This window comes from Vidua chalybeata, chromosome 1, assembly GCF_026979565.1.
Source record: "Vidua chalybeata isolate OUT-0048 chromosome 1, bVidCha1 merged haplotype, whole genome shotgun sequence".
Classification (NCBI taxonomy): Eukaryota; Metazoa; Chordata; class Aves; order Passeriformes; family Viduidae; genus Vidua; species Vidua chalybeata.
The window spans coordinates 61,309,067-61,336,427 of NC_071530.1; the positions used below are offsets into that span (position 1 = coordinate 61,309,067).

At 37.4% G+C, this 27,361-nt stretch overlaps 1 protein-coding gene across 1 annotated transcript; it reads left to right on the top strand.

Moving 5' to 3' along the window:
- The first annotated feature begins 21,221 nt into the window (after positions 1-21,221).
- Positions 21,222-27,049, top strand: PRL (prolactin). The gene is made up of 5 exons (XM_053952863.1): positions 21,222-21,249; positions 22,706-22,887; positions 23,276-23,383; positions 24,799-24,978; positions 26,858-27,049. The coding sequence occupies exons 1-5, from the start codon at positions 21,222-21,224 to the stop codon at positions 27,047-27,049; spliced, it is 690 nt and encodes a 229-aa protein (XP_053808838.1).
- The last annotated feature ends 312 nt before the right edge of the window (positions 27,050-27,361 follow it).

A 27,361-nucleotide genomic window follows, 5' to 3' on the forward strand; every position in this document is an offset into this window, starting at 1 on the left:
AGGTAAACAGTTGTCTATTGTACAGGTAATAGGTTAGGAACTGTTAAGTCAAATCTAGTTATTCACATTTTCAAATACTAGTGACTAATTTGAAATATATTTAAATTGTATCATTACTCAGACATTCCCATTATATCCTCAATTGAAATTATGCAGATCAGGGACAACTTTCCTGAAATCAGATCAAGTTATTCTGAGACCCACCACACATAGTAGTACTTATTCCCCAGAGAATCATAAGGAAATATAATCAATTTTCAGACTACACTGCTGAATTAACAGAGATGAAGATTACTGCACAAGTAACCACACAGGCTGTTGAAGAAAACAAAAACCTTTCCTTTATTTCAGTGGGAACTAGGAAAGATTTGTGCTTCACTTTATTCTGTGATGAAATAAGAAAGTTTAGTTGCTACACGAACCAGGAAAGGCACTCAGTGCTTTGTACAGCAAGAGATACAGCACTTCAGAGAGGAAATAATTTCTGCGCAAAGGCAGTTCCAGACCCTGGCTTTGAATATGTAGAATAGGCAGCAGTCATAATTTCCCAGTAGAGCACATCATGTCTGAGTTTGTACAATGAAAGCTTATAAAGCTTATATCCTCTGCCATAACATGGCCCAGAGAAAGCACAGATCTCTTTTTGGCCCAGCCATGGACAGCTCAGCAGCAAACTCCACGCTGTTGTCAACTTCTGGAGGTGACTGGCTAAGCCTCAGCTGACTGCAGTGATCTACCATCAGTTCTGTAGTCAGAATGAAACTTTAGAAGAAAAAACACTCCCAACAGAGACTCTCTTGCTCAAATCAATCAGCTCAGGATCTTTCAAAGCTTTTAGTAGAATGGATTCTTTGGAGAAATGGGTGGCAAACACAATTCACTATCACTCTGATAAACTATTGTCGCAAATACTTCTCCCTTTTATAATAACAAATAAAACAACAATATGCTTGCACCTTATCACAACTGTTTTCCAAGAGAATTGTTGATTGAAAGCATTTATGTGTTTGCTGATGTTTTCATGAAGGTTCTGTTTGGTTGGGGTTTTTTAAAATTTCTAGTTAAATACTTTCTCTTTTTTTTTCTAAAGAATTGAGGTGGCCTAACTTTACCCTACACTTCATCTACCTTTTCCACACAGGTTCTCTCAGTGAGAAACAGAACAAGAGACAGCATGAGGTGAGCAAATATTTGTCCTACAGCTACAAATCACAGTTTGAAAATTTCAGCTCTGCTTACCTGATATAAACAAAAGCAGATGGCAAATCCTATATTTACTATGACTGCATTAGGATTTATAGGACATAACTATTTGCTTATACCAGTCACTGTTAAATTTTACTGGCTCTTTTTAATAGTATGTATCTGTGGGGTAGAAAGCATTCTAAACTGATCAAAAGAAACCAATTATCGTACAAGAAGATGTTTTTAACTGCAAGAGTAGTTGCCATTTATTACATGGACACTGCCTTTTTTCAAGAACATAATGGCAGGTATGATCAAATCTTTGTTGAGTCAAGTTGTATAGTCATAAATTTTCATGATCCCTGAAGTACCACCTATACAGAGGTAGTATTTCTCTGTATTGTTTTGCAAAGACATCTCTATTATATCTGCTGTGAGAAAATAAACTATTTTTCTTAATTTGGCAAATCTGAGAACAAAGGCAACGAAAAGTGTCGTATTCTCACCAAATACTGCATAAAGCTCACATGTCTTGGCTATGATTTGTACCTGCTCATCCTACAAAATGGTTTGGTCCGAGGGTATACTGCACTATTATAAGAGCCAAGCCAGGTCCTGTACAGACTGTGAAGTCAGAGATAAATGATTCCTCTCTCTGTTTAGCAAAATTTATTCTCAAAAGAAAAAATAAATGTGATTGCTTAATTTCTGTATAGTTGACCCATTACAGTACATGTTCATAAATATTCCTTTTTGTTAACCACTATACCTTTAGAGATATGTTTCATTTATTGCATATAAATATACATTAATTTTTTATCAGTTGTGGGTGCCTATAGATACCACAATGAACCAAGATCAACAGAACCAAAACTCAGACACCATGCACGGCAAGGATAATTTCTAGGAGATATCAATACTGAAAATATAAAAGAAGTTGCACTTCTCAAGGTCATATCCTATGACCTCAAGTTCAAAGATTCCAAAAAACTGACCCTGCTGTGCCTTGTAAGCTTTAGGTGAAAGGACCAGAAGGCAAAGAGACTAACCATGCCCCAGTGCAAATAATTTTGAAAGGCAAATAATTCAGCCAAACTGATGCTAATCAGCATAGCTGATAAAATTAACCTGGGAAATTCTGGTAGATAGGCATAATAATTTCTTTAGCCCATAGCTCAGTGTTCTTAATAGTTTCACATCATTCTCCTCTCTGTTATACCAAGAGACAATGAAATCTGTCTTTTAACTCATTTACAATTTTGCAGGACTCATTACTAGATCAATATACCAGGATCATAGTGAGCAAAGCTCTTTGACCTGTCTTTGCCTTGTTTTCACATATATCTGTAGGTGTGTATATGTGTGCACTAAGTAAAGCCAATAGAGAGTTTTATAATCCATATTATTGTCTCAGTTTTTATGTACACATAGTGCATTAAACTTGAATTCGGCTGTCCGATGCTTTGCAATATCCTAATTTCAGTTTGCAAACATTAAAGGTGTACTTGTTTCCATAAAACAAGTTAACAGAAAAGTAAGGAGGTAATTAAATCAAAATAATATAAAATATTTTCCTTTATGTTCTGTTTCCATTACTCCTGTAATATGTTACAGCTATGTGGTACATACCTTTGTGCCTGTAGGGTATATCTAAACCATTTCTAGATCTCAAAAAAGAGTTCTGTCAGAGGCATGGGACACATGGTTATCCCAGGAACCACCCAGGAGCAGCCTTTGGGTGAGTAAGACAAACACACAAATCTTAACATTGAGGCAGGATGCACAAATCTTTTTCATTCTAGACCTCTCTCCACCCACTGCTCTTCACATATGCTTGCACTTCTGACCTGAGTCTCCAGCAGTGTTTGTGGAATTCGTACTGTATGCCACGATGTGACTGTGTTACTGTATTTCGCAACAAGACTATTGCCTAGTGTAGTTCTTATGTCTTTTCAGTTTTTTTTTTCTTTTTCTTTTTCTTTTTCTTTTTCTTTTTCTTTTTCTTTTTCTTTTTCTTTTTCTTTTTCTTTTTCTTTTTCTTTTTCTTTTCTTTTCTTTTTCTTTTTTTTTTTTTTTTTGAGACATTGCATCCTTTTGCAATGGAAATAAATTATTACAGTTCTTGAGTTCTGCTTCACTTAATTTTAGTTAATTAGCCACAGGTGAGGCAAGCATCCTTTTACATCACTCTCATGGGCCCCAGGTTGAAAGTCAAAAAAGCTTTAGTTTCCTGAGTAATACCTTGATTACTCGATAGCTCCAGCAGCTGAGAAATTTGCTTCTACAGTTGGATTCTGATAGTCCAACACAAGGAAACTGAAACTGAGTAAGCAGAGGATGATATCTTGGGCCTATGGAACTAAATGTCAAAATTCTCATTGCTCCAAAGAGCCAGAAACTTTAGGCTTCCAAGACAGCACAGAAAATGTGAGCAGTTTCTCCACCACCAGTTTTCCCCTTTCCCTTTTCCCAATTTTCTTCCACTTAAATTGTTTAAAATTGGAAGAAACAGAGGTATTTCCTTCTGTGGCACCAAGATTTATACATGAAAATATTACACCAAAAGCATCCACATAATATTTCCAGTATTTCCAAGCACTGGCATACTCAATTCTGTCCTGGAACTGAATGTGAAAAGGTATAACCACCTAACCTTTCCTGCAGGAAATGTGTGCCCGTATGGAATATGTGCTTTTCTGAGACAGGTAACTTTGCTCGTGAGCAGAATTGCTTCAAGGGATTAGCACCATAGGTCAATTAACTTCTGCTGTCATCATGGTAAGAGGAAGGCTCATAGGGCTATCTGCCTGTACTCAGATTTCCAAGATGAATGCCCACTTTTTGCCTGTGTCTAAAGATGGCTTGAGATGCAAGTAAAGCAAAAATCTGGAAAAGAACATGGAGTTCCTTCTACTTTCTTACTTCTAATAATCTCTTAGCTTTACTTTTCCTCAACTGGCCTATCAGAAGAATGGGGATAATCCTGCCCGCCTCCTAGGAATATTAAAAGCGTGACCCCAAACAAGGTCATAATCTCTGTGTGCTGAACTCTACACTAGCACCCGGTGCATGTGATCCTCAGATTAAATACTTTTCAGTTTTAACTAGCAATATAAATGGTGGCACAGAAGACCAATTGGTCAATTTCTCTGCACATAGAGAACCAGAGCAGAAACTTGTGAAGTAACATGCATAGGAACATAAAGGAAGAGTCAGAAATTTAACCTAGATCCCTAGGAATCAGTTCTTTTACCATGGAGCATATTGCTGTGGAGAAATAACCTTTATTGCATGTTCTTGACATAAGACTGAATTAGCAGAAAAACTCACATTTGTCCTGAAAAAGGACAGAGCACATAAACTCTCTTTCAAGAGCTGTAAACTGCCAAGTGAAGAGCAAAAATGCAGAATTAGCATGTGAATTAATCCTATCACTGTGCTAAAAAAAATAATCCTGTACCATTTGAAACTTTTTTCCCAGGCATATTTTTTATCCCTTGCAGATGGAACTTGGCAATTAGACGCTGAGTTAATAAGCTCCAAACTAGTAAAATTCCAATTGCAGAGCCAGGTATATGAGGTGATCTTAGGAGTTAATAAGCCAGAGGACAAGCTATACTGCCAAGTGTAGCCTTTGACAGGAGGGTCAGAAGTCACAGGGCAAACCTAGAAACAGACCAGCTCTTTAAATCTTCTTACTGGGTTACAAGAGTGAACTTTACCTGTTATGTGTGGTTTTGACTGGAAACAAAAAGCTTCAGTTTTGCTTAACCTGCAATGACTGCTTCAACTCCTGCCATAGACAGATATTCAGATGCGATAAGAAACCTCCCATTTATGCTACAAGGTTGGCCATGTCAAAGGAGAATTAACAGAAGAAAGAAGAAACAGATGTTATTTTTCACCAGTTATAAAACTGAGGCTTTCATACACATTCTTATATTAGTCCTTAAAGGTCGGCATCCTTCACTTTCTCTAAACATTTAATGAAAGCTTGGCAAGAGAGTAACTTTAATCTCAAATACCTGGTTATGTATAAACACTTCTGCACCATGTTTTCAGGTCTATAATTAAGCCCTAACAACCTGAAATTAAATTTGTTTAGAATTAAACACAACGTACCAGAATAACATTATTGCTGCTATAATACTTGCATCTCCAAAAGGACAACAGAGACAGCCTCACCTGAGTCACAGAGCTAGCCAGAGCACTGGAAATTACCAATATTTTTCATGAAAATGACTGCAAATTAACTCAGAACAAGAATATTCACTCATGTAACTGACAGCTAATTTTGAAATAATGAATGCATTTAGGAGTAACACAGTTTTTAATTGCAAACTTAAGAAGGCAAAATAAGCAACGTGCTGAATAAATTGTTCATTCTGAATGATTCATCCAAATCTAATAACTATCTGTCTCTACAAATATTGTAATAAGGCATAATCAGTCAGTATAAAAACAGCAGGAGGAAACGAGCTACAAAAAAATTACGCTGTATTGCTGCTGTTTTAGTACCAAAGGACAGACTTCATAACTCTCTAACAATCCCTTCTAGCTTCAGATGCTCCTGCAAAAGCAGAATTTAAACTGCATTTTGCTGCCATGCATCATGGCTGAGACCCACAAGCTCAAATGTAGTCCGACCCTAAAGGCAAAATGAGATGCTTATTCTCTCCTCCTGTCATTATTACCTCTCTTTTCTTTGGAAACCCAGAACCAGAGGTGTGGGGTAAGTTGCTGACTCAAATTGCTGTGTGAGCAAAACCCACAGGCTCCACGTTGCTGCTATATATGGGCTGGGGGGAAAGATGATGGGCCTGTCTCAAAAGAGCCGCCAACCATCACGTCTGAGAGCTCCTCTCAGGCGTCCTCAGCCTAAACATTTTATGGGTTGGGGGTCGCAGGTCACCAACTGTCAAAACAGAGCACAAGTCACACTGCGCACCCACGAGGAAACTAAGCAGACAGCAAAGCTGGAGTTCAGGGGCCGCGCTGCTCAACGCGCACCACAAATGGTGAAGCTGTCCTTAAAAAGTAACAGGTTTCCCCCTTAAATCTTTCTGATTTTTACAAGTAGAGCTCAAAGTTAAGTGGGCGTGAGTTTTAAAAGATCAATGCGCATGTGGAATTAGACTATTCTAAATGTATTTTTCTCTTTTTTTTAAATGGAGGAAAACAACCACCAAACTTTGAACTGCCAAATTTAACCAGCAGCAAACTCCAAAGCACCAGGTGGTTTCATAAACCCAAAGGTTCATAAATCTTTTCTTTAAAGTTTCCAATTTCAAAAAAGAGCTTGTTCTCTTTGTGGTTATTTTTCAATTTTTCTCCCTCCCTCCCCCTTCTTTCCTGCCTTTGGGCGGATGACCTGCCAACCCCTGACAGTCTTTTAAGCTCGCCGTGCTGGCTCCTGCTGACGCTGCCGGAGACAGGCTGCACACTCATGGGGCAGCGAGTTGTGGGCATGACTTCATCCACCCAGAGGAATCGCTGGGAAAGGGGCTGCAAAGGGAGCCATGCTTTCTATTTTTAAACGCTGCCTGTCGCATAGCTCAGGAGTGCAAAGAGTTCAAGCGTTCAGTGAATCTGTTCTCAACACCTCTCGGGCCTTTAAAGCAGTAATAGTTCTGGTAATCGAGGCAGTGTAGTCATCAGTCTACAGCCCATGGGCTACATACAGACCATGGGAGCAATTCATCTGTCCTGTGGGGTAGTTTGGAAGACTGCCAGGTGCAGGCAGGGGGATCAGTATTGGATGAATCACCAATGGCTTGTGTTTAGTGTGGACCAAGGTGTCTTCGTGAAAGATGATAGCTGGGAATAAACTTCTGCTACAAGCAGAGCAAATCACTTGCCCTGTACCCCTGCTTCTGCTATATGAAAAATGCCACTGAGAAAGGCAGCTCTCAGGCACAGCATGAGGTCTTCTTGTGGCCAGAACCAGCTGGTGGCTGTTATGATTGTGGGAGCATATCGGGGTTTTACCTATGCATGTATACAGGGAAGCATGTTAGCAGTACACTCCCAGGAAGCAGCAAAGTTTCTGTAGTTTCTGTGATGTGAGAAGAGCAGAGCTGCCATAAACAGTCCTTCTCCAATGTTAAAAGAAATCAGCAAAAAGGCCAGATACTGGTCTTTTAGGTACTGCTCTATAATCAAGAGACACACAGACACACGGTCCTCTAGTCTTAAACTGACAGAATATAAAGCAGCAAGAATGGAAGAAATGGCCATAGATTTCTGGCTTCTTTCTTTGTTTCCTAATTACACTCTAAGATCAGCCCACTTTAACACATGCCTCAAATTATGCAATCATAAAATCACTCAGGTTGGAAGGGCCTCAGAGGTCACCTAGTCAATCCCTCGACAGCAGCCTCCTCCCTCTGCTCTACGCATTCTCCCGCAGAGGGGCAGCATGGAGAGAGAGCTGCAGAAACAGCTGTGGAACCATTAACTTGCTTCCTGTACCTAAGTCAGACAGATGGGAATCTTTAGTCCATTACCACTTCTCTTCTTTAGAAACAGCACCCAACACATGGCTCGGTAGAGAAATCACACATAACCATTTAACTGTGTCATAGATTTGGCTGAGGGTAGGTTGTTAAGTCTCCAGCCAGTTGATGGGTAAGAGTGCTGTCTGATCAGAGTCAGTACACAAAATCACATTACAGCTCCTTAGAGACGGCTTGGTTAGTAGAAAATTTCCTATGAGGCCCTCAGGTGAGTATCACCCACTTCTATTGCTGAAGCTAATGAGGCAAAAATGTTGTGGAATGTGATCAAGGCCACACAGGAATATCAGTATCAGATCTGGGATTACACAGTACAAGCTTGGTCTAAATGCTCTAACCCCTTCTAGGGTTCAGATTATTCACTCCTGTGGCCTGTGCCATGCAAGCTTATGAGGTATGGCACTGGCCCACAGACAGGAAGCTGGGTGAAGCGGTGAAACCACTACAAGATCGCAGCAAGATACCAGCAAGAGTCACCGAAGCCTTTCTGTCAATCTTTCAGCTAGGCAGTACTCTTCCCTTTTGGAATAAGTGTTCCTCACTTTTTGTTGCAGCTTTCTTTCATCCACTTTCATCCCATGTCTTTACCCTCCTCACATATAAAAATATACACATGCTTTGCCATAAAATCAAAGAAAACTACCTCTCTTTAAAAAAAAAGAAACAAGAGCTTTCATGTTTCTCATGTTTTATGCTGCTGTAACTGCATTTGATATAGTCCCATGAGCAGACCTTTCAATAATAATGATGAAATCTACTTTTATTTTGTAGGATATTTAGGAATGATTTGGAGCTGTAACCACAGTTATACAGACAGCTCTCACCACATACATGTGGTATTATTTACTCAACCTCCTGATTCATTAAATAGATTTCCAGCTCCTAAGAAGTTCATTATTATTCCTCTGTGGCATCTTCATATTGATTATAATTTCAAAATTCTTTGCTGGAGATCAATGAGTATCCACTAAATTAGGTGACAGTTGATGGGTATAAAATTGAAACACTGCAACTTTTTGCTGTCTACAGCCAACAAAGTAATTAAGGTGATTCCATCTCTCCTCACTCACACTTTAGAGCTAGATCTGGTTCTGTGTTGAACTGTAAGGAAAGAAACAGGAGAGAAGACAACTGGTAGACAAACTAGATAGCAATGGCAAACACGGCATCTGAAATCTTCCAGTATATTGGGTAGCATGACAAAGAAGCTATTATTTTGTGCCATAGCTCCTCCAAATCCTGGGTCCAGTCTTCCCTTAAGGAAGGAGTGTTACAGTATTGCTCTCTTGAGCCTCTGTCTCTGAGAACTGTGTTGAGAAATAGCTCTCAGACTAAACAAAAGAGGTGATTTGGGGCTCATAAGCCCCAAATAAAACAACACTGTCACAAATAAGTTTAAATGACAGACTCCTCAGTCATACAACTCGTCCTCCAGCTTTCTTAGCAAGGCCAGAACATCAGGTTCCTCTGGATTCAGTATTACTCACCCACAGTTAAAAACAATTGATGGATACAATTTTATGTTGCTCTTTCTCTGAATGGTCAAATTCCAAAATGAATGCCAAATCTGAATTTGGCAGTAGGGATCCATGGCTGTGCTAGTAACTTAAATACCTCTAGCCCAGATGGCCCTTAAGCCTATTTGAAAAACATTTCTGGGTTCCAACGGCACCAAGCTGGTTTCCAGAGTTTCCTGAGCAGAGCAGCACACCAGTATTTTGCATCAACTAATCTTTTAAAATACGAAAATATCTAATCCCTGTCTTTTCATCCATAAATAGACTCTAGTAATTTATATATATAAATGCCATTTATATACAAATAGATCCATAGATCCCTTCTCATTCCACCATATTCTATGATAAAAAATCTGAGCAGAATCTCAGAATGCAGGCTGGATCTTGGTGGAACTAGGCTTAGATATGGGACTCATTGTTTCCAGAATTATCCAGCAACCTGGTTGACACCCTGAGGGAATGATACATGCCTCCTCTTTATTAAAAGACTGTTCCAAAAAACTATTGGAGTAGCTGGTAGGAAACTTCAAGGAAATGTGTCATGTAATTCTTGTCCTGCCAAAAAAATATATACATTATTACTAATAAAATCTACTTAGCTGATAACATTTTTGATAGTTAGTAGGAATGAGATAGATAACTATTCTCAGTTTTGCTAAACCCTACATGGATTTTGCCAAGCTTAAAATAACAACAAGGATATAGCAACTGTATACTTCCAATACCTAAAATTCTGAACAAAAATCACAAATTAAAATGAGTTAAGAAATCTTTTCCAGAAAGAAAAGTAAGTTTTATAAGTTATATGTTCTCAAACAGTGCATCAAAGTTAAATTACTTCCCTATTACCTGCCATGTTCATGCAAGCAATATTCATTAGCAACAAGATTATAAATGAGGCAAAAAAAATCTACTTGTTTCCTTATAATTCTATCTTTTCTTTGCCAAACCCTATCAGTGTTCAAAACAGTAGATTTCACTGCTATTCAAAATAAGGATCTGAAACGTAATTCTTCCCTAAATCTATAGGGGTATGTTTTAGTAGAGGAGCTGTACCAAACTTCATCCCACAGACTGCACTAATTCAGCATCATGTCAAACTATCCCAAGGAAGACCATGGCATTTCTCTAACTCTCGCCATAGGATCACGTATGCCAAGTGCATGACCTATTGACAAAAATAGTCCAATTCACTTGACAATGTGCTAAGATCAGCTGGTCTTCCATTAGCACAAAGTACTCTAGGAAAGAAGGCTGAGAGCAGCCAGATCACCCATTCCATTGCTTGCATGGAACCTTACTCTGTCAAGGGCATTACAAATCAACATGGATTGTGGCCTTCTAACTTTTCCTGAATCTTTAACTGGGTCTGACACCTATTGCATGCAGTAAGCCTGTGAATTGAGTTTGCATGCACACATGCTTGTGTGGGAGGTTTCTAGTGTGCATGTGACTAGATGTGTCTCTGAAACAAATTTCTGGACTGATCCAGACCATTTATCCAGAACAAAATGAGGTAGGTGTGTGAGTTGTATGATGCAAGTATGGACATCATTACATCTAGATACATGGAGATAGGTGGCAGACTAATGGACTTTAGGAGGTCAAACAACCTTTTCTTTTTCCTGTGGTGTCACAGTAGGGCACAAATAAAACATATGCAACAGCTGAGAAAGGAAAACCAAAGCCAGTACAAATTAAATAGGGCTATATGATGTGCGGGTGATCCTGAAGGAATGAAAACAGAGCATAATTTTATGCGCAGTTTATGCACATTACCTATGCCTTTGTATACAGACAAGTCACACTCCATCAGGGTTATAGAAATAGTCATAGACCCAAAGGTATTAGAAGATACAATATTAAAACTCTTCCTGCAGAAATATCAACACATGCCTTACTGATTTTATTCCAAACCTCTAGAATTCATACCACAATACCTTAGATCTATCACAAAACAGAAAGACTAGGGACATCTCCCCATAGAAAACAGAACAAACAGAAACACCAGCAGTATATTTTTCTGAAGGGTTTTATGCTATATTCCTTTTTCTTCCACAGTCATTTTGAGGCATGTGTGTGTAACGCAGTCCTGAACAATGTGATAGCAATTGTGTCTGCTTTTATTCAGAGGCTAACAGCCCTTTCTGAACTAATGTTCTTAGGAAAAAGCCTTCAGACTAACCATATTCCTCCACAAAATCTCCAGTGGAGAGCGCTGAACATTCACATGGGCCTTTCAGATATGTTAGGTCTATCTCTTGCTGATTGGTCCTTTTCTCATCTTTTTAAAAAACCTTCCAGGTTTCATTTCAGAAGGCAAAAAGCTATTTGAAATTCTCCCCAGATGTCAAGGATTTTTGTTGTCTTCTTTTTCCTCCTCACAGATTCATGTTCTGAAAAGAGGAAAATAGAGAAAGAAAAAAAAAAAAGAAGATAAGGAGAAATTTTTTTAAGCCTTTAAAAGATATGAGGGATCTAAATTAAAAACCTTTTTGCAGTGAAAGGTGGCTGGAGGGAATGTATAGTAATTTACTGCTGGCATGTTTACAGACTTTAAAGGTTCTTAACCGAGTGAGAACGGTTAAGAGCAGCTCTACCTCACACTAAGATTTTATGGTATCAATGAGGTCTTTATTAAACCAAATACCTGCAGGTTCTGTTACTGCCAGTGTAGTTACAAATCCTTCATACTTGTTCATACAAGGCAGAGAGTAAAATTGGGGCACTATAAAAATGGCCACTTTGCCTTTATATCCTTGTGATGATCACTCTTTCTAATAAGTAAAAGGGTTTGTTTCTACTGACACTGCTTAAAATGAAAATGGTTTGGGTTTTTTGTTTGTTTATTTGTATTTCTTTTTTTTTTTTTTTTTTTTTTAACAGCCACCGATTTATGACCAATATAGGAAAGAAGATTTTGTGGAAGATAAACTGACTACAACAGGAAAAATATTCGAGTTACAGTAACTGATTTACATAAAGATTATTTTTTCTCCAGAACAAGTCTGGTGTAAACTGAAAAAAAAACCGGCTGCTGTCTTTTTATCCCCATTTAATTATTTGGAATCATCAGCTCACAGCCATGTGAAAATAATGGATCCAGCTACAGGATATGTCTACACATGAACTCAAGAGCCATAATGGCAAAACGTGCTGCAAACTCATACCACTCTGTTTTAATTTTGCAAGTCAACATGAAATACCCTTTTGTTCCACTGTTATAAAAATGAGAAATAAATATTCAAAAAACTGAGGCATTCTGTTCTTCGATCATCATTAATTGTAACCTGGCTTTCTTTCTCCTACATATTACTGAAATATTTTTTTTTATTATAAGATTTAGAGTATATCAGAAATCTTTAGTATGATTGTGTCCCTCACAGCAAAAGTGAAAGTAAAAATGTACTATTTTGATACAGGTCACTCCTCCACTTTTTAAAGATTGATTTAAAAACTCACAAGTTTAAGAAGGTTATAAAATATACTTGCTCAGAAAAGCAGAATTTTTTGTACAGAATTTGTGTCAGGCCCCTGGTTTTTTTTAAAGGAAAGAATATCATAATTTGAATAAAATTTTAGCCCTTTAATTAGAATTACTTTTAGTATATACATTCTTTTAAATTAACTACTTCTGTTTAACATATTCATTTTTATAAAGGATACAAACAAGATAATTTTATTCACTACAAAAATTTTATCCTTTCTGGTGTCTACAAGGTGGAATGTTATGATGTGTTTTCACGCATCATCCCAATATATATAGCCAAACACTCCTGAAATATGCTCTACAGGGAATATTAGCCCCAAGCTTTGAAACCACAGCCAAATCAGAAAATCTATAAGGAGAAAGTCACGCAAAGATTGTGCTGCACTCCACTCCTTCCTATTGGGTAGTTGTTGCCTTTTTTTTTTTTTTTTTCCCCAAGGAAGACTGTAACAATATGAAAGCCTTCAAGCCTTGGGAAGAGCTGTGTTTGAAGAGTAGCTCAAATAATGATTTTATAATCACCCTTCAAAAACTAAGTGTAATACATAGACAAAACAGGCAACAATTCCTTTACCTCTTCCTGTTTACACAAAAATCCAAAGCCAATGAAACAAGTTGCACAGTTTATTTGACATTCTTACTCCTGCTCAGCCACGAGGCTCCACCGTGTCAGCCACTTACAATGACCAGGCACTTCCGAAAATGGCAGTGTCATGACATTTCCATGGTGATTTTGGCCTCAGTTTTGCAAATCCCACAAGATCAGGTTACAGACTGAGGACTTAGGAAATGAGTAAGAAAGCACTAAAGGAGAAAAGCTGTGATTATATGCAAATATATTCATTAGAGAAGAGATTGAACAGAAATGCACCTTCAATATTTTTTTAATGAATTTTTAAACATAAAACTGTTTTGCAGGTGTGCAATTTAATGTATCTGACCTTTTAAGGACTGGTTAGAAATGTTTGCTACCAAAAAGTTTTCTTGTTTATAATTTTTCTATTTCTGTTTAAAAATGTTTCCTTTAAAACTTCATATTTTTTCACTTTTATTGACAATAATTTATTTTTTCTTTGATTTATTTCTTCATGTAAAATATAGCCATCAGCTATAAGTTTTGAAGTTACAAGCAAATCCTGCCAGACACCCTGGAATAGGTGACAACCTCTGCACAAAACATACCAAGGCCTGTGCCTGCTGTATATATCTATACGTATTTCCATGAATTTTTTACCTTGTAACAGAATGTCTTTTAATAGCACAGAATATATAGTCACTGGATAACTACTTTCCCACTTTTCCCTCAAACAAAGCAGTTTTAGGAAGTAGGTGAATGCATTTTACTAAAATAATTTCACATATCTTTCCAAAAAATCTATGTCAATATTCATTTCTCACCTGGGTTCAATAGATATGTCCAGCTGAACTGAAATATTTTTAAAATTAGGTAGAATAGAAGAAATATTCTACTGAGATCCTAAATAAGATTTGAGGTTCCAAATTTCCTGTGGGACAGGAGATGCCCGATAAAAATATACCTCATCCCTTCAGGGTTCGCTGGGGTTTGTATGTTTGGCTTTTTTTTTTTATGTATTATGCTTAGAGACAGTAGCAAACACATGAAGAAAAGAAAATATGATAGGTTTTGAAATCACTCAGAGAAAACTATGATGTTGAATGCTTCCTTAAACACAAGCAAGTAAAGGTCACATTGTTTCAGTATTATTTCCATTCCATTATGAAACAGAGGTATTGAGCAGCAACATGCAATTCTTCCTCTGATAAATGCACAGTTAAAAGTAAGATCCTCGCAAAGAAACAAGATCAGCATAGATCTCTGCCTGTTATTTTGCTTTCAGCTAATACCCCACTCCCCAAAAAAAAAAATTCTGCTGACCTTTTACTCTCAATTCAATCCTGACATATATATCAGAAATTATTGGACCAATGAATATTTCACATGCATTTCATATCAGGAAGAAAAATGCGTCTTTACAGAATGCACTTCTAAAGGACAGGACAAAACTGCCATTTGCCATTTTCTGTTACTATCCATTGCTAAAATTAAACACTGCATGCTAAAACAGAAGCATGCTTACCACAATCTCTGGAAATCCTTCCTATTCAAATGTGCTCAAAACCTCTGTACACACTTCAGTGCTCTTTTCAATGCATTTGCAATTGAAAAAAAAATCCTCTTACTTTTACAGACTCTAGTTCCACAAAGCACTTAAGGAAATATTTTTCCAGTGATGCATTTATCCATAGAATTAAAAATATGCAAATATTTAAACCAAGCTCTATTTCTGCTATTCCCCACTCAATGTCAGGAAAATTCCAGTCTTCTGATGGTAATTTTACTGTTTATTTTTTATAGTAATATATATAATAATACTTTTTATTAGAAGTATGTTGCACAAATATAATACTAAAACCAATACCAATAATATCTCAGCACACCAGTGAATTCCACTGTGGCATGTCTACCCATAGTAAAATCCTGCAACTCATTCTACTTTACCCTGAAGAATGATTAGCTGAAATCTGGACCTTATGGAAAATAACCTGGTTGTAGCATATTGTAGCTATGATTGTAGCTGAACATTATCAAGGGATACAAATCCTACATAAAAGCTGATATATGGGAAAACAAGCAAAAAGCATAGGAACTATTTAAATCACTAGGTCTTTAGTCTTTGTAATTCTGATATTCAGTGTGCCTCAGAATCAATCATGCTTTTTCTTGATGCTAAGGAAGAACTAAAACAGTGATGTTTTTATAGCAGTGTCTTATAAGTCAAAGTGTGCAAATACTTACATACTTCCTCATTTGGACTGGGCTGTATCTCACAGCTTTGGAAATTAGGCCAGCTATGGCACAACAGGTTATTCCACCACCCCAGAAACAGAACAAAACTCAAACTGGGTAGACAGAAGAAGCTGTCACAACTTGTCAAAACATCAACAATACAGCAATGGTCCCAGTAACCCACACTAAAAATTTTTTGGAGGGTAGAGACTCCTCTTCTCTTTCAAAATCACTACTTTTCACTTCTGAAAAAGGAAAAATGGATTTAAGGTATTGAATAAATAATATTGCAACCACAAGACATTAAATGTTGAGCCAGCGCAGGCTCAGTCTGCCACTTCACATTCAGACAAAAAGTTTTGTAGTGCATCTCTGTCCTAGCAGATGTCAGATCCTTATCATCCGACCGCCAAGAGCCAGATAAATCTGGCGTCAAGTATCAGAATAAGTACCATAACGTGGTCTCCTGATAATTCAGCTGAAGTGCCACAATCCAGTTATGTATGATCCAGATCAAATTTATACTGCCAAGTTATTTGATAATACACAGCTAGAGCATTAGTGAGCACTGAGCCACAGGCTTCAAACAACTACAAGTATTAGGAACAATATACACTAGCCAGCTTTTACTCTATTCTTTGCAAAGTTCCCTGAGTTTTTGCTATCATTAGCTGGAATTCTACTTGGGATTCACACTTAATATTTCATGGTGTACTTAGATGTATGTCATCATAGTGGCAATGTTGATAAATTATTTTTAAAACATGTTTTGCCATTTTATTTTTATGTCTGCTTCTGAAATTTTATGAAACTACACAAGTACGTAAATTAAAAGTAAACCAAAAATCTCCCAAATATTTCCACCTTTTTTTTCTTCATATGTAATTATTTTCCCTTTTGTTCTTATCTATTTTTTACCAGCCTGCATGCAGAAAGCACACTAAGAAAGGACTCAATCCCCATTTTGTTGGTTTTGCTGAGACAAACATTTGGAAAGAATTCTTTTAAAATTCTCCTGTTCTCTATATGAAGAAGATGGGAGAAGAAAGAGCCCTTGTTTAACAGAATCCTAGAAAATCACTTAAATTCTGCATAAAAGTTTCATAGACCTTATAGGGAGTAATCATGAAAGACAAAATATTTTTCATTCAAAACAATCTACATTGAAAAAAAAATTCTGTTTATTTTCCTCCTCCAAATATATTTTCCACAAGTTTGGATGGGGTTTTGAGCAACCTGGTCTACTGAAAGGTGGCCCTCCCCATGGCAGGGGCTTTGGAGCAAGATGAACTTGGAGCAAGATGCCCTTCCAAAGCATTCTACAGTTTTATGAATTTATGAAAATTTAATGTGCTCTGAGGAGCACATTTGGGGTCGATCCAAATAAAACAGTTTTGAAACTTTTCAAAGCCAACCACTAAGTAAAGTTGACAGGATAATTTAGCAAATATTCTATCAAAAAAGACAAGACCCCAAGGTCCTTCTCCACAGAGCTGTATTCCACAATACCCACTACACTCCCCTGATCTATCCAGGTAGTTGGTTCATCACAGAAGGCAATTAGGTTGGCTAAGCGTGATTTGACTTTAGTGTAGCCACGCTGACTACTCCTGATCACCTTCTTGTCCTCCATACAGACAAAGATGGCCCCTGGAATGAGGTGCTCCATCACCTTTCCAGGGATTGAGGTGAGGCTGACAGTCTGGTAGTTCCCTGGGTCCTCTTACTTGCCATTTTTGGAAACCAGAATGACACTTTCTTTTTTGCAGTCCTCAGTCACCTCTACTGAGTGCCACCAGCTTTCAAAGGTGATTGTGAGTGGCCTTGCTATGGTATCCATCAATTCTCTCAGCACTTGTGGATAAGTCCTAGCAGGGCCCATGGACTTGAGGATATCAAGATTGCCTGGGTGTTCTCTAACCCAATCCTCCTTGATCAAGGGAATGTCTTCCTTCAAACACTCCTCTACCCTGGTCTCCCAGGTCAGAGATTCCTGCAGGCTGATCTTGTCCCAATGCAAAGGCAGCATTCAGTAGTTCTGCTTTCTCTGTATCCTCTGTTACCAGGGTGTCCCTTCCATTTGGTAACAGGCTCACATTATCCTTACTTTTACTTTGTTATTCATGTATTTGAAAAAAGCCCTTCATGTTCTTCTTAACATCCTTTGCCAGATTTAATTACAGAGGGGCCTTGACTTTCTTTGTATTTCTCATTGCATGTGCAAAACAGGAACACAAGAACACAAGAACACATACACTTTTTACACTTTTTATTTTTTTTAATGTGCATCCAAAGAGTCAATTACTTAGATCACATAAAGGAATATTTTTCTGAACATTCATCTTTGCATGATCTGCACTTTGGTATAATCTTTTAAAAACATAACAAAAATTTGATGTTTCAAACTTCTGCATCAACTAATGTTCTGTTATTAAAGATACTTCTAAGCAAGTAAAAGTCAAAATCAAGTGATATTACCAGTCTTCAATTAAAGTACTTAAGTATTCTGCAAGGACCTATTCTATTAGAAAAGATTTTTCATTCTTCTGCATTAGCCATCAATCAGACACAAGACTGCATACCTCAAAAACTTTAAATAAAGTAAAATAGAATAGGAATATTTGATCTTGCAATACTGATCAATAGTTCTTAATCAAGATGCCACAGTCTAATTGACAGTTTGAAACCTGATATGAGATAACAAGATAAGGTTTTGAGAAACGAGCATTAAATGCTGTTATCTGTAGTATGGATACATCACATGGAATGCCTATGAAGCATGAATAATGAGCTAAAAGCTATATAATAAAGTCTGCCTATAGTAAGTCCTGCTTTGCTATATTTTTACATTGGGTGGTAACAACTGCTCATTTTATTTCCAGGAAAGAACTTGAAGATAAAAGGAATATGATAATTTTAAAGCAATAATGAAATATATATATAGATATAAAAATGTATGTACTTATGTGTATATATATATGTATGTATGTATGTATGTATGTATACATATATTTCTAAGGCAGAAAGGACAAAGGGAGATGGAAACATGCTGCTAACCAGAGCTGTGCTTTGTAGTTCCTCGTGTTGTTCCAGAGGCTTTTTCCTCAGTACTGGTAACTATCCACCTAGTTACAGTTTTGTCTTGAGTTATTGTTAAAATTAAGCCATTAAGTGGTTACTGGGGGCTAGAATGAACTTCCTTTCCATGATTCAGAGAATAATCAGAGACAATGGGATGCCATATTCTATGTCTTTGGACCATATAAAGCCAGGTCACTTTCAAAAGGCAGAAGAAAGCATTTTCAGCTACTTTCAAGATTTTATTCAACTTTTAAATTGGACAAAATTCCTAATTTACAAAAAAAATTTAAACATTTAAATCTTTTATCTCTGGTTATTGTAACTCTTCCTCTCTTTTCTTTCTCTCCCTTTTTTTTTTTTTTCTTCTTTGGTACTAGTAAGAAATTATGTTCTTCACTTAAAGTGCAGGTCTGGGAATCAGAAATTGTATTTTATTTTTTCTCTCAAGACTTCCTGTGCAGACACAAATAAACTTAACCTCTATGTCAGTTCTCACACCTGGTAAAAGAACTTCACCTTTATACTTAACTACTTTATAGAGAATGTCTTCTCTCCTGCCTATGATTCTTGATTGCTGACAATTTTAATCCATTCATGTTTGTAGAGTATTTGAGGATGAAAGGTGCAAGAGAAAATTAAATTGTATTATTTTGTGGTAGACTATTTTAAATAAAACATCATGCAGTGATTTCAAATAAGCCACTCTCTTGTGATCTACATTTAAGGTGCTTGTCTACATTTACACAGCAAGAGACAGCTAAGTCATCCTCCAAGCTAAGTCATATGAGGATATTGACTTCAACTGATGCCATCAGGCCTCAAAGAAGCCTCCCGGTTCAAAAACAGAGAAGACAGAATAGGGAGTTTACCTGTTGCCTTTGTTATCTAGTCCCTAATATTAATTAACTCAGTGCCTTATTTGGCCCTACTACCAAATCCTCAAAATGCCAAAAAAAGGAGACTAGTGAATGAAAGACCAACAGGTGGTTTGAGAACTGTTCATTCATCTAACTCACAGGACCCTTCTAATGTAAGATACCAGGATTTTTCAGTCTCACCTGTAATCTTATTGGGGTAGGTTTTCAAGTGCAGCTGAATTAAATCAAGCTCATAAGCCATTAACTGCGGTTTAGAAGACAGCAGTTTTTTCTACCATCCCATGCTAGAGTTTATGCTGTGGCCCCATTTTAATATTACTGCCTTCATCAAATTGCCACTTTTCCTGCTGCAGACAACAACTGCTTCATTTACTCAGCAGAACCTCAATTTCCAGTAAAGGTGCAGACTCTGAGCAGAACAAACTGTTCTAGCAAAAATCCTAGAACTTAGCAAAGGTAGACCACCTGTTACTGGTTCTGGTTTATTGCTGAAGTATCTTGTCTTCCAAGGAATGCCTTCCCTAAATGCTTAGCCTTTCTTCTCCCTTGTTCATCATTACTTCAAGAATCCTGAAATAATGAAGGATTCTGGGTTGCGTGTATACCCATTCCACAGGTTTGGAACTAGTTGCCTAAAGGCAAGAAAATTCATTAACACTGTATGCCTTATTCATCGTGACCATCTAATTTGGAAAGTTTCTCCGTGGGACCTGAGAAACAGATGAAAGGTTATATATTTGCTAACATATTCATGCAGATGAGCCTCACACAAGAAGAAAACAGGGCCAACCTGTTCAGGCTGGTTTGCAGCTTACCACAGATGCATCAGAACCAAGAACAAACCTCACTGCTGACGACAGCACGTGTTTTGCATGTGGTGGAAATGTCCATCTTTTACGCAGAGGGTTTTTGAATGTAGAAAATAATTTAATGATTTTGTAGAGGTTGGGTTTGTTTTTTTAAATAATACTAACTTATTCATGAGACATTTCAGATTAAGCAGATATAACTTCTACCTCTTCAATTCTTCTATTTTTTTCCTTTTTTTAAATATAAAAACTCATCCTATTTCTCTAAACATCTCTCAGACAGAGGATCAGTTATACCAAGATTTGTGCTGTGTAATATATTTTTTAACTGACCACGAATGTCATATCTATAATCTTACATATTACCTGTCTTTCTAGGAGCCTCCAGAGCCCTTTACTCTGGATAAATTTCTGTTCAATTTATGCTATTCCTCTCAATGGGTGTACTGTAAACTACTGTTTGCCTCCCACAAATGGCCAGAATTTTAATGTAAGCAAGCTTAGATGGCTGAAGCAACAAGGATAGATGAGAAGACTGTCATGGGTAGTGGGAACAGCAGGCTAGAAACATTAAGAATATCTGTCTCAGAACTGGAGATTTCCAGGATCAATGGCATTTTCACCTCATTCAGGGAAAAATATTGGCACTCTCTTCATTTAGTCATACTTGGGATCTCACAGCTCAACGTATTAATGAAATTCCCCCTCACAGCTAAAATTACAAAAAAAAAAAAAATAAAAAGAACCAAAAAATACTGAATATGAATGTGGAAGAAAGGCAATTTGATGTTTGTAATTATGGAGGCAAACTCCACAACCTGCTGAATGTATGCAAAATGGACCCTGCATGGTGTATATAAAAGCGGTATGTGCAGAAAATAACAACAAGTAATGAGATTTCTTTCTGGTAAAGAAAGTCATCATCGAGATCCCAACCATGAGCACCAAGGGGGCTTCACTGAAAGGTAAGAATTTTAACATTCACCTGCTGACAATTTTTCTACTTGTTCCCATTTCAATTGAATTAGGAGGCATCTGCAATGCAACAGATCTAGAAACTGAGGTCTTCCAGCCGCATAATTTTCCAGGAAGGGCAAAACCTGAAGAAAGGAGATTGATGCCTTTTATCGTCTAAGAGTACCTTTGCATTGAGTGGCGTCACAAAAAATTGGCTTGAGGGATGTCACACCTGCACGTGAAAGTTTGGATCTGGATTGGTTTGCTGTACCACTCAGAAGGCTATGACCAGACGTCATTACCCACAAGTCTAGAGGTGATGTGGTAATTCCAAAATTAATGTTTTCAATACATTAATTGACTCTCCAAGCCAACAAGTCTCAGGTTTTCATAGAGTTATTCCTTAGAGTACTTTCCTAACTGCAGCATCCAGCATGTACTTTGCTCAGGGGGGAGGAGGAAGTCTTACATCAATATTGTGTAAATCCACGTTTTTGAATGTAGAGCTATAAAGAAACTTATCATGTGACATCCTTAGGGATAGTTTTGCTGATTTATGATGAACACTTTAATTGAGCATTTTAAATGTCTAGACAACCAATATATAGGTAACAGGTCAATTTCCAGAAGTAAAAGTCTCAGAACAAGTACATTCATTTACCAAATATTTTCTTTTAATTATTTGCCATTGTTTTTCTCTGTGTATTTTATTTCACTGAATAAAAAACTTAACTCTGCTAAGTTAACATGAAAAGTTTTAAACAGATGAGGTTTTGTGCTTTAGATAATGAGAAGTCCTCTATATCAGTTTCAGAAGCTCAGGAGAAAAGGCAAAAACTATTACTGATTTCTTAGAAGTAGGAAATTTAGGGTTAAACTCTAACGAGCAAAGAAGCACAGCCGCTGGAAATCTTTTGAAGGAACTCCCAGGATAATCACAGCCTTAAGAGTGACCTAACCACCCTCCCACAAAAATTAGTTTTAACTCCAAATGTTTGCAAGGAAGAAAAGGACCTCTGGGAGGAGGAGGGAAAAAAAAAAAAAGAAAGAAAGAAAGAAAGAAAGAAAGAAAAAAATCTATTTTCCAAACTTATATATCAGTGTAAATATAATTATGTATGTATATTTGCACTAAGAAGTTTTATTTGTTTTTTCTTCCTGTTCATCATTCTGTAAGAGACTTCAGAATACACTACAGCATGGATTACCTTGTCTCCCCTTGCCTCCTCAAACTCTGTAACTGGCTCTGCTATACCATGACGATGACAGAGGGGAGAAAGGATAAAAGAAGTATAGAATTACAGTGTATCTGTCCTCCACTGTTGTTCAGCAGCCAGCACGGGGGGTACTCTGAGCCGTGTGACAGCACAACCCAAATCATCCAGCATCTGGCTCTCACAGCTGCTTCTAAATACGCCTGCAATTCAATGTGAGCCCATTTTACCGTGTTTTAAACTTGAACAGGTTTGTTGCTGGCAGCCCTTCTGGTGTCCCACATGCTTCTGACAAAGGAAGGAGTGACCTCTTTGCCTATCTGCCCCAATGGATCTGTCAATTGCCAGCTCTCCCTTGAGGAGCTTTTTGACCGAGCAGTTAAACTTTCACACTACATTCACTTCCTCTCTTCGGAAATGTTCAGTGAATTTGTAAGTAGACTTTTCCTGAGAGAAAGAAAATATAAAACTGCAATTTAATACTTTTTAATCATAAACATATGTTAACATATAATAAGTAAACAAATATGACTGCTGTCTGGTGAAAGTCCAAATGGTGACCAAATTCGTATATAGTCCTGAATGTTGCTAAGATCCCCAGCACTTCTATTAAAAGATACCATTTTCCCATCATTATTTATCTGTGGAACATTTGTTTTTGCTGGGTGCCAGTTCCACTCTAGAGACTCACCAGAAACTTTTGACCTTTACAGCATAAAAGTGGCAATAAAAACTATGGAACAACGATTAGCTAGCACAGTGTTTGAGCTGAAGCTCTTACCTTTCTGTCTCAATAACACCTGTCCGTGCTGATCTGCAGGATGAACGCTATGCCCAGGGGCGGGGTTTCATTGCAAAAGCTGTCAACAGCTGCCACACTGCGTCTTTAACCACTCCTGAAGATAAGGAGCAGGCTCAGCAGATTCATGTAAGTCCCACCTCCAGTGTAATTCAGTGCAAGATGGAGCAGGGGAAGGCAGGGAAGGAGGGTTATGGAATAGTGCGGCATCTTTCAGAGTGAGAGGGAGATCAACTCAATCAGAATAAAAAAGCCAGGAAGAGAAAAGCACCAAGAAGCCAAAGTTGATTTAACATTTGCTGATACTAAGTTACAAACCATACAGCATATATAAGCACCAGTATTTTCATCATCCCTTCCTTTTCCTGTATGGTACATTTAATCACTGCATCTTAATTCCAGTTAAAATACTACCTCATGGAGCAATGCCAGTTACCGTGTTTGTGCAGTACTGACAACACTACAATCTTTAAACATTATCTTAAAACATCTTATAAACAATTAATGTATTTGCAAGCATAAAACACATTGCTGTATGTAGACAGAGGTAAATAGTTTTCTGGAAACTCAAAACGATGGCATTACTAAAAAAACATTGAAAAGATATTCTTTCTGTTACCAGTAGGCAAAAGTGGTCACATCATCATCGAAATACAAAGACTCTAGTGTGAAAATCTGCAAAATATCTGTAAATAGAAGCACAATATATACATACATCATTTATAATAATTATAAACTTCAGTGAAGATGATCTCATTCAGCCTATTCTCACAGATACAATTTGAAAATTCTCTGGAGAAAAAAATAAGCAGAGCTATATAAATAGGTCTATTCCACAGTGAAATCTCTACCTGTTTCATGGTGGTAGTGTTATCTTTACAATCCCACAGTATTACCAACTTCATAGTGTGCCATTTAGAAATTCTAGTGGGAGCAATAGAATTCACAGCCCTGGGTTGTGCATCTAGCAAAGAAGAAAAGGTTTAATACTGCCAGAAACTTAACCATAAGCTTGATGAATTCCTATTGCCCACAAGAAAGGACAATTTTTAAAACCAGAGAGCTACTGCTGGAAGCACTATTGTTCAAACAGGAGGACAGAAGGGTTATGTAGAGGCAATAAAAGCTATTTGGTGGTTTACCATAACGTGCATCTTCCAGACAGTACTAAATTAAAAAAAAAAAATATAATAATCAGTGGATTTTAAAACATTCATCAAAAATCAGATAAGGAGTTTTGGGTTTGCTTTCACAGAGATGAGACACAGGTATGCTTGCTAATCTTTAATGCTGAGAGTGTTCAATTATATTTTCCACTGCAATATGGCTCATGCAAACATTGTAGAACATGATGACACCAATGAAAAACTTCAAAAATGCAATTGCACAGAGGTACCTAAGACAGGGCTATAGGCCACATTCAGTGATAGGTGCTGGAATAAATTCCTAAATCAGTGTCTGAGGACACTGCTCTAAATGCCTTCTAATTTTACCAGAATTTAGCTTTCTTCTTGTAACCACCTTTCCTTACTATGGGTGTGCAGCATGAAGACCTACTGAATTTAATACTGGGAGTTCTACGTTCCTGGAATGATCCCCTGATCCACCTGGCCTCCGAAGTACAAAGAATCAAAGAAGCTCCAGAAACCATTCTCTGGAAGGCTGTGGAGATTGAAGAACAAAACAAGCGACTTCTAGAAGGAATGGAGAAAATAGTTGGGCGGGTAAGTGGGTCCTTAACACCTTTCTAGCCAATTGCTTTAAGGAAGACAAATATATTGATAGGCTCTCCCTATGAAAGGAAACGGTAGATGTGAAAATAAACAAGGGAGAGAAAGTAGTTGAGTCTGAGAACTTTTCAGCTTTCTTCTTTCAGGTTTCTTTTCTTCTGCTATCTTGCAATTTCTAAAGAGAAAATATGATATGATTGTCACAGAATAACCCATCAAACTCCCAGTTATGCTTCAGGGGAAGGTGTAATCATCAGGACTGACTATGGTCATTCTATCTTTGAGTATTTTCAATTTGTAATCCTGATTGTTTAAGGATACATCTCCATTTTTTTCATATGCACATATTTATACATGTATATGTTTCAGCATATTTACATGCATCTGTATACAAATAGGTATTATGCATAAGTTTTGGAAACAGATACTGTGTTTAAAACAGCTTTGGGAATCTGGGCTATTGCAAAGATGTGGCATACAAAGTAACCCTGATATCTTTCATTTCTCTTTTCACACCATACTGATTCCTCTGGACTCTGTGTCTGACTTGTTTCCCCCTATACTTGTGAGTTTAGACAATAAGGCTGCTATCTCACAAAACCTGTACTTGAATAGCTCTTGTTACCACTAATTGATTGAAAGCTTTCCTGAATAAAACCAGCTCTCGCTTGTTTATTTTTAAAGGGCCCTCTGTTAGTCGGTGAATTTATCATTCTTTCAGTGAGTTAGATGTTGACAAGAGGTTCTGACTTCACTGCTCTAAGCAGCTGAACAACGCGAAGAGTGCCACCATCACTATATCCCTGTATCCACCACTTTCCACTAGATCACTCGCGGTCTCTCTTTCAGTTAGGTGTCTCTTCACTCTGAAACCTTATACCATCCAGGCTAAAAATACATTTATCAGTGTAATCAAATACATCTCTATCACACATCCATGTGTAAAAAGGGCACAGCTGAGGGTCCAAGATAAGAGTAAGAAGTCAGGTGCTGCTCCAGTTGCACTGTCACCACCTTCTCATTCACATTATTTACAGAAAGAGATAAGACTGCCTCATTCATTAGTGTCAAACCATATTTTTAAGTCATAGTGGGTCTATTTTTTTTACCTTTTGCTTAAACTGAATAATAGCAGCTCCACAGATACTCTCCTATATGTCTTTTCAAAGTATGACTTGTGTGAATAAGGATGGTGCACAAGCACCACTAGGGACAGACTTCCTTCATGCTATGAAAGATAGATTTATGTGATAAGAGAAAATTAATGATTGTCTTCAAACAAGGAGACCTAAACCAGTCTTCACCTCAGATACTAACTCACTACATGTGTTCCCACATGTAGCTTTCTAACATTAGAGGTCATTATATCACTCAGCTTTTTTTTTTTTTTTTTTTTGATGGAGCCCAGTACTTCTGAATACGTATTACTGAGAGATTTTTCTGATAAGGGCTGAGACTAATCTGTTTGTTGCACACAAACAACTTCTAAGAACAAGTTTTAGCAAAGTTTTCAAGGTGGAGGGAGCCAAAGAGAAATGTCCCTGATAAATCTAAGCGTGAAGGAAGGATTGATTTCTCTGCAAAGTCAGGTTTCTCTGAATACTGGTTAACACACTAGTTCTCTTAAAATGCTACTGAGACAGTTATGCTTTTCACATACTTTAGGAAAATAAACTGAAAAATCTGGCAAATTTGTTCAAAATCTGAATGAAGATATAGAACATTGTGTGGAATAATGCAAGCCACAACAGAAAGCACATTAGAAGCCATCCACTAGTAACTAGCATTCTTCAAGAGCAGTGTTTTAAATGCTGCCTTCTACATCCAGTCAGGCTCATTATCATTTAGTATTAATACTACTTTGTGTATTTAGGTTCACTCTGGGGAGGTCGAAAATGACATTTACACTCCGTGGGATGGACTTCCATCCCTGCAGCTTGCTGATGAGGACTCCAGGCTCTTTGCCTTTTACAACCTGCTGCACTGCCTCCGCCGAGATTCCCACAAAATTGACAACTATCTCAAGGTTTTGAAGTGCCGCCTAATCCACAACAACAATTGTTGAGTAGTCATGGGCCTGATCATGTACTGCAGTCATTCATCGTGTGTTCTTGATGCTTTGCTACTTTATGAAAATCACACACTGTGCAGTACCTGTATCATCAGTAACTTTCAGGCATGTTTGTATGAATTCTGGCTGCAACATCTAGCACCATATGTGTCAGTGCTTTAAAATATTACCAACTACTTGTATGACAAGAATATACTTTTCTGCCTAATCTCCTCCCCTAGTAGTATTTCAGTGATAAACAGGTCATGCAGATACAAATAAAAATGTTCTTAAATCCAAAAGCATGTTAACACTGGGTGGTATCAG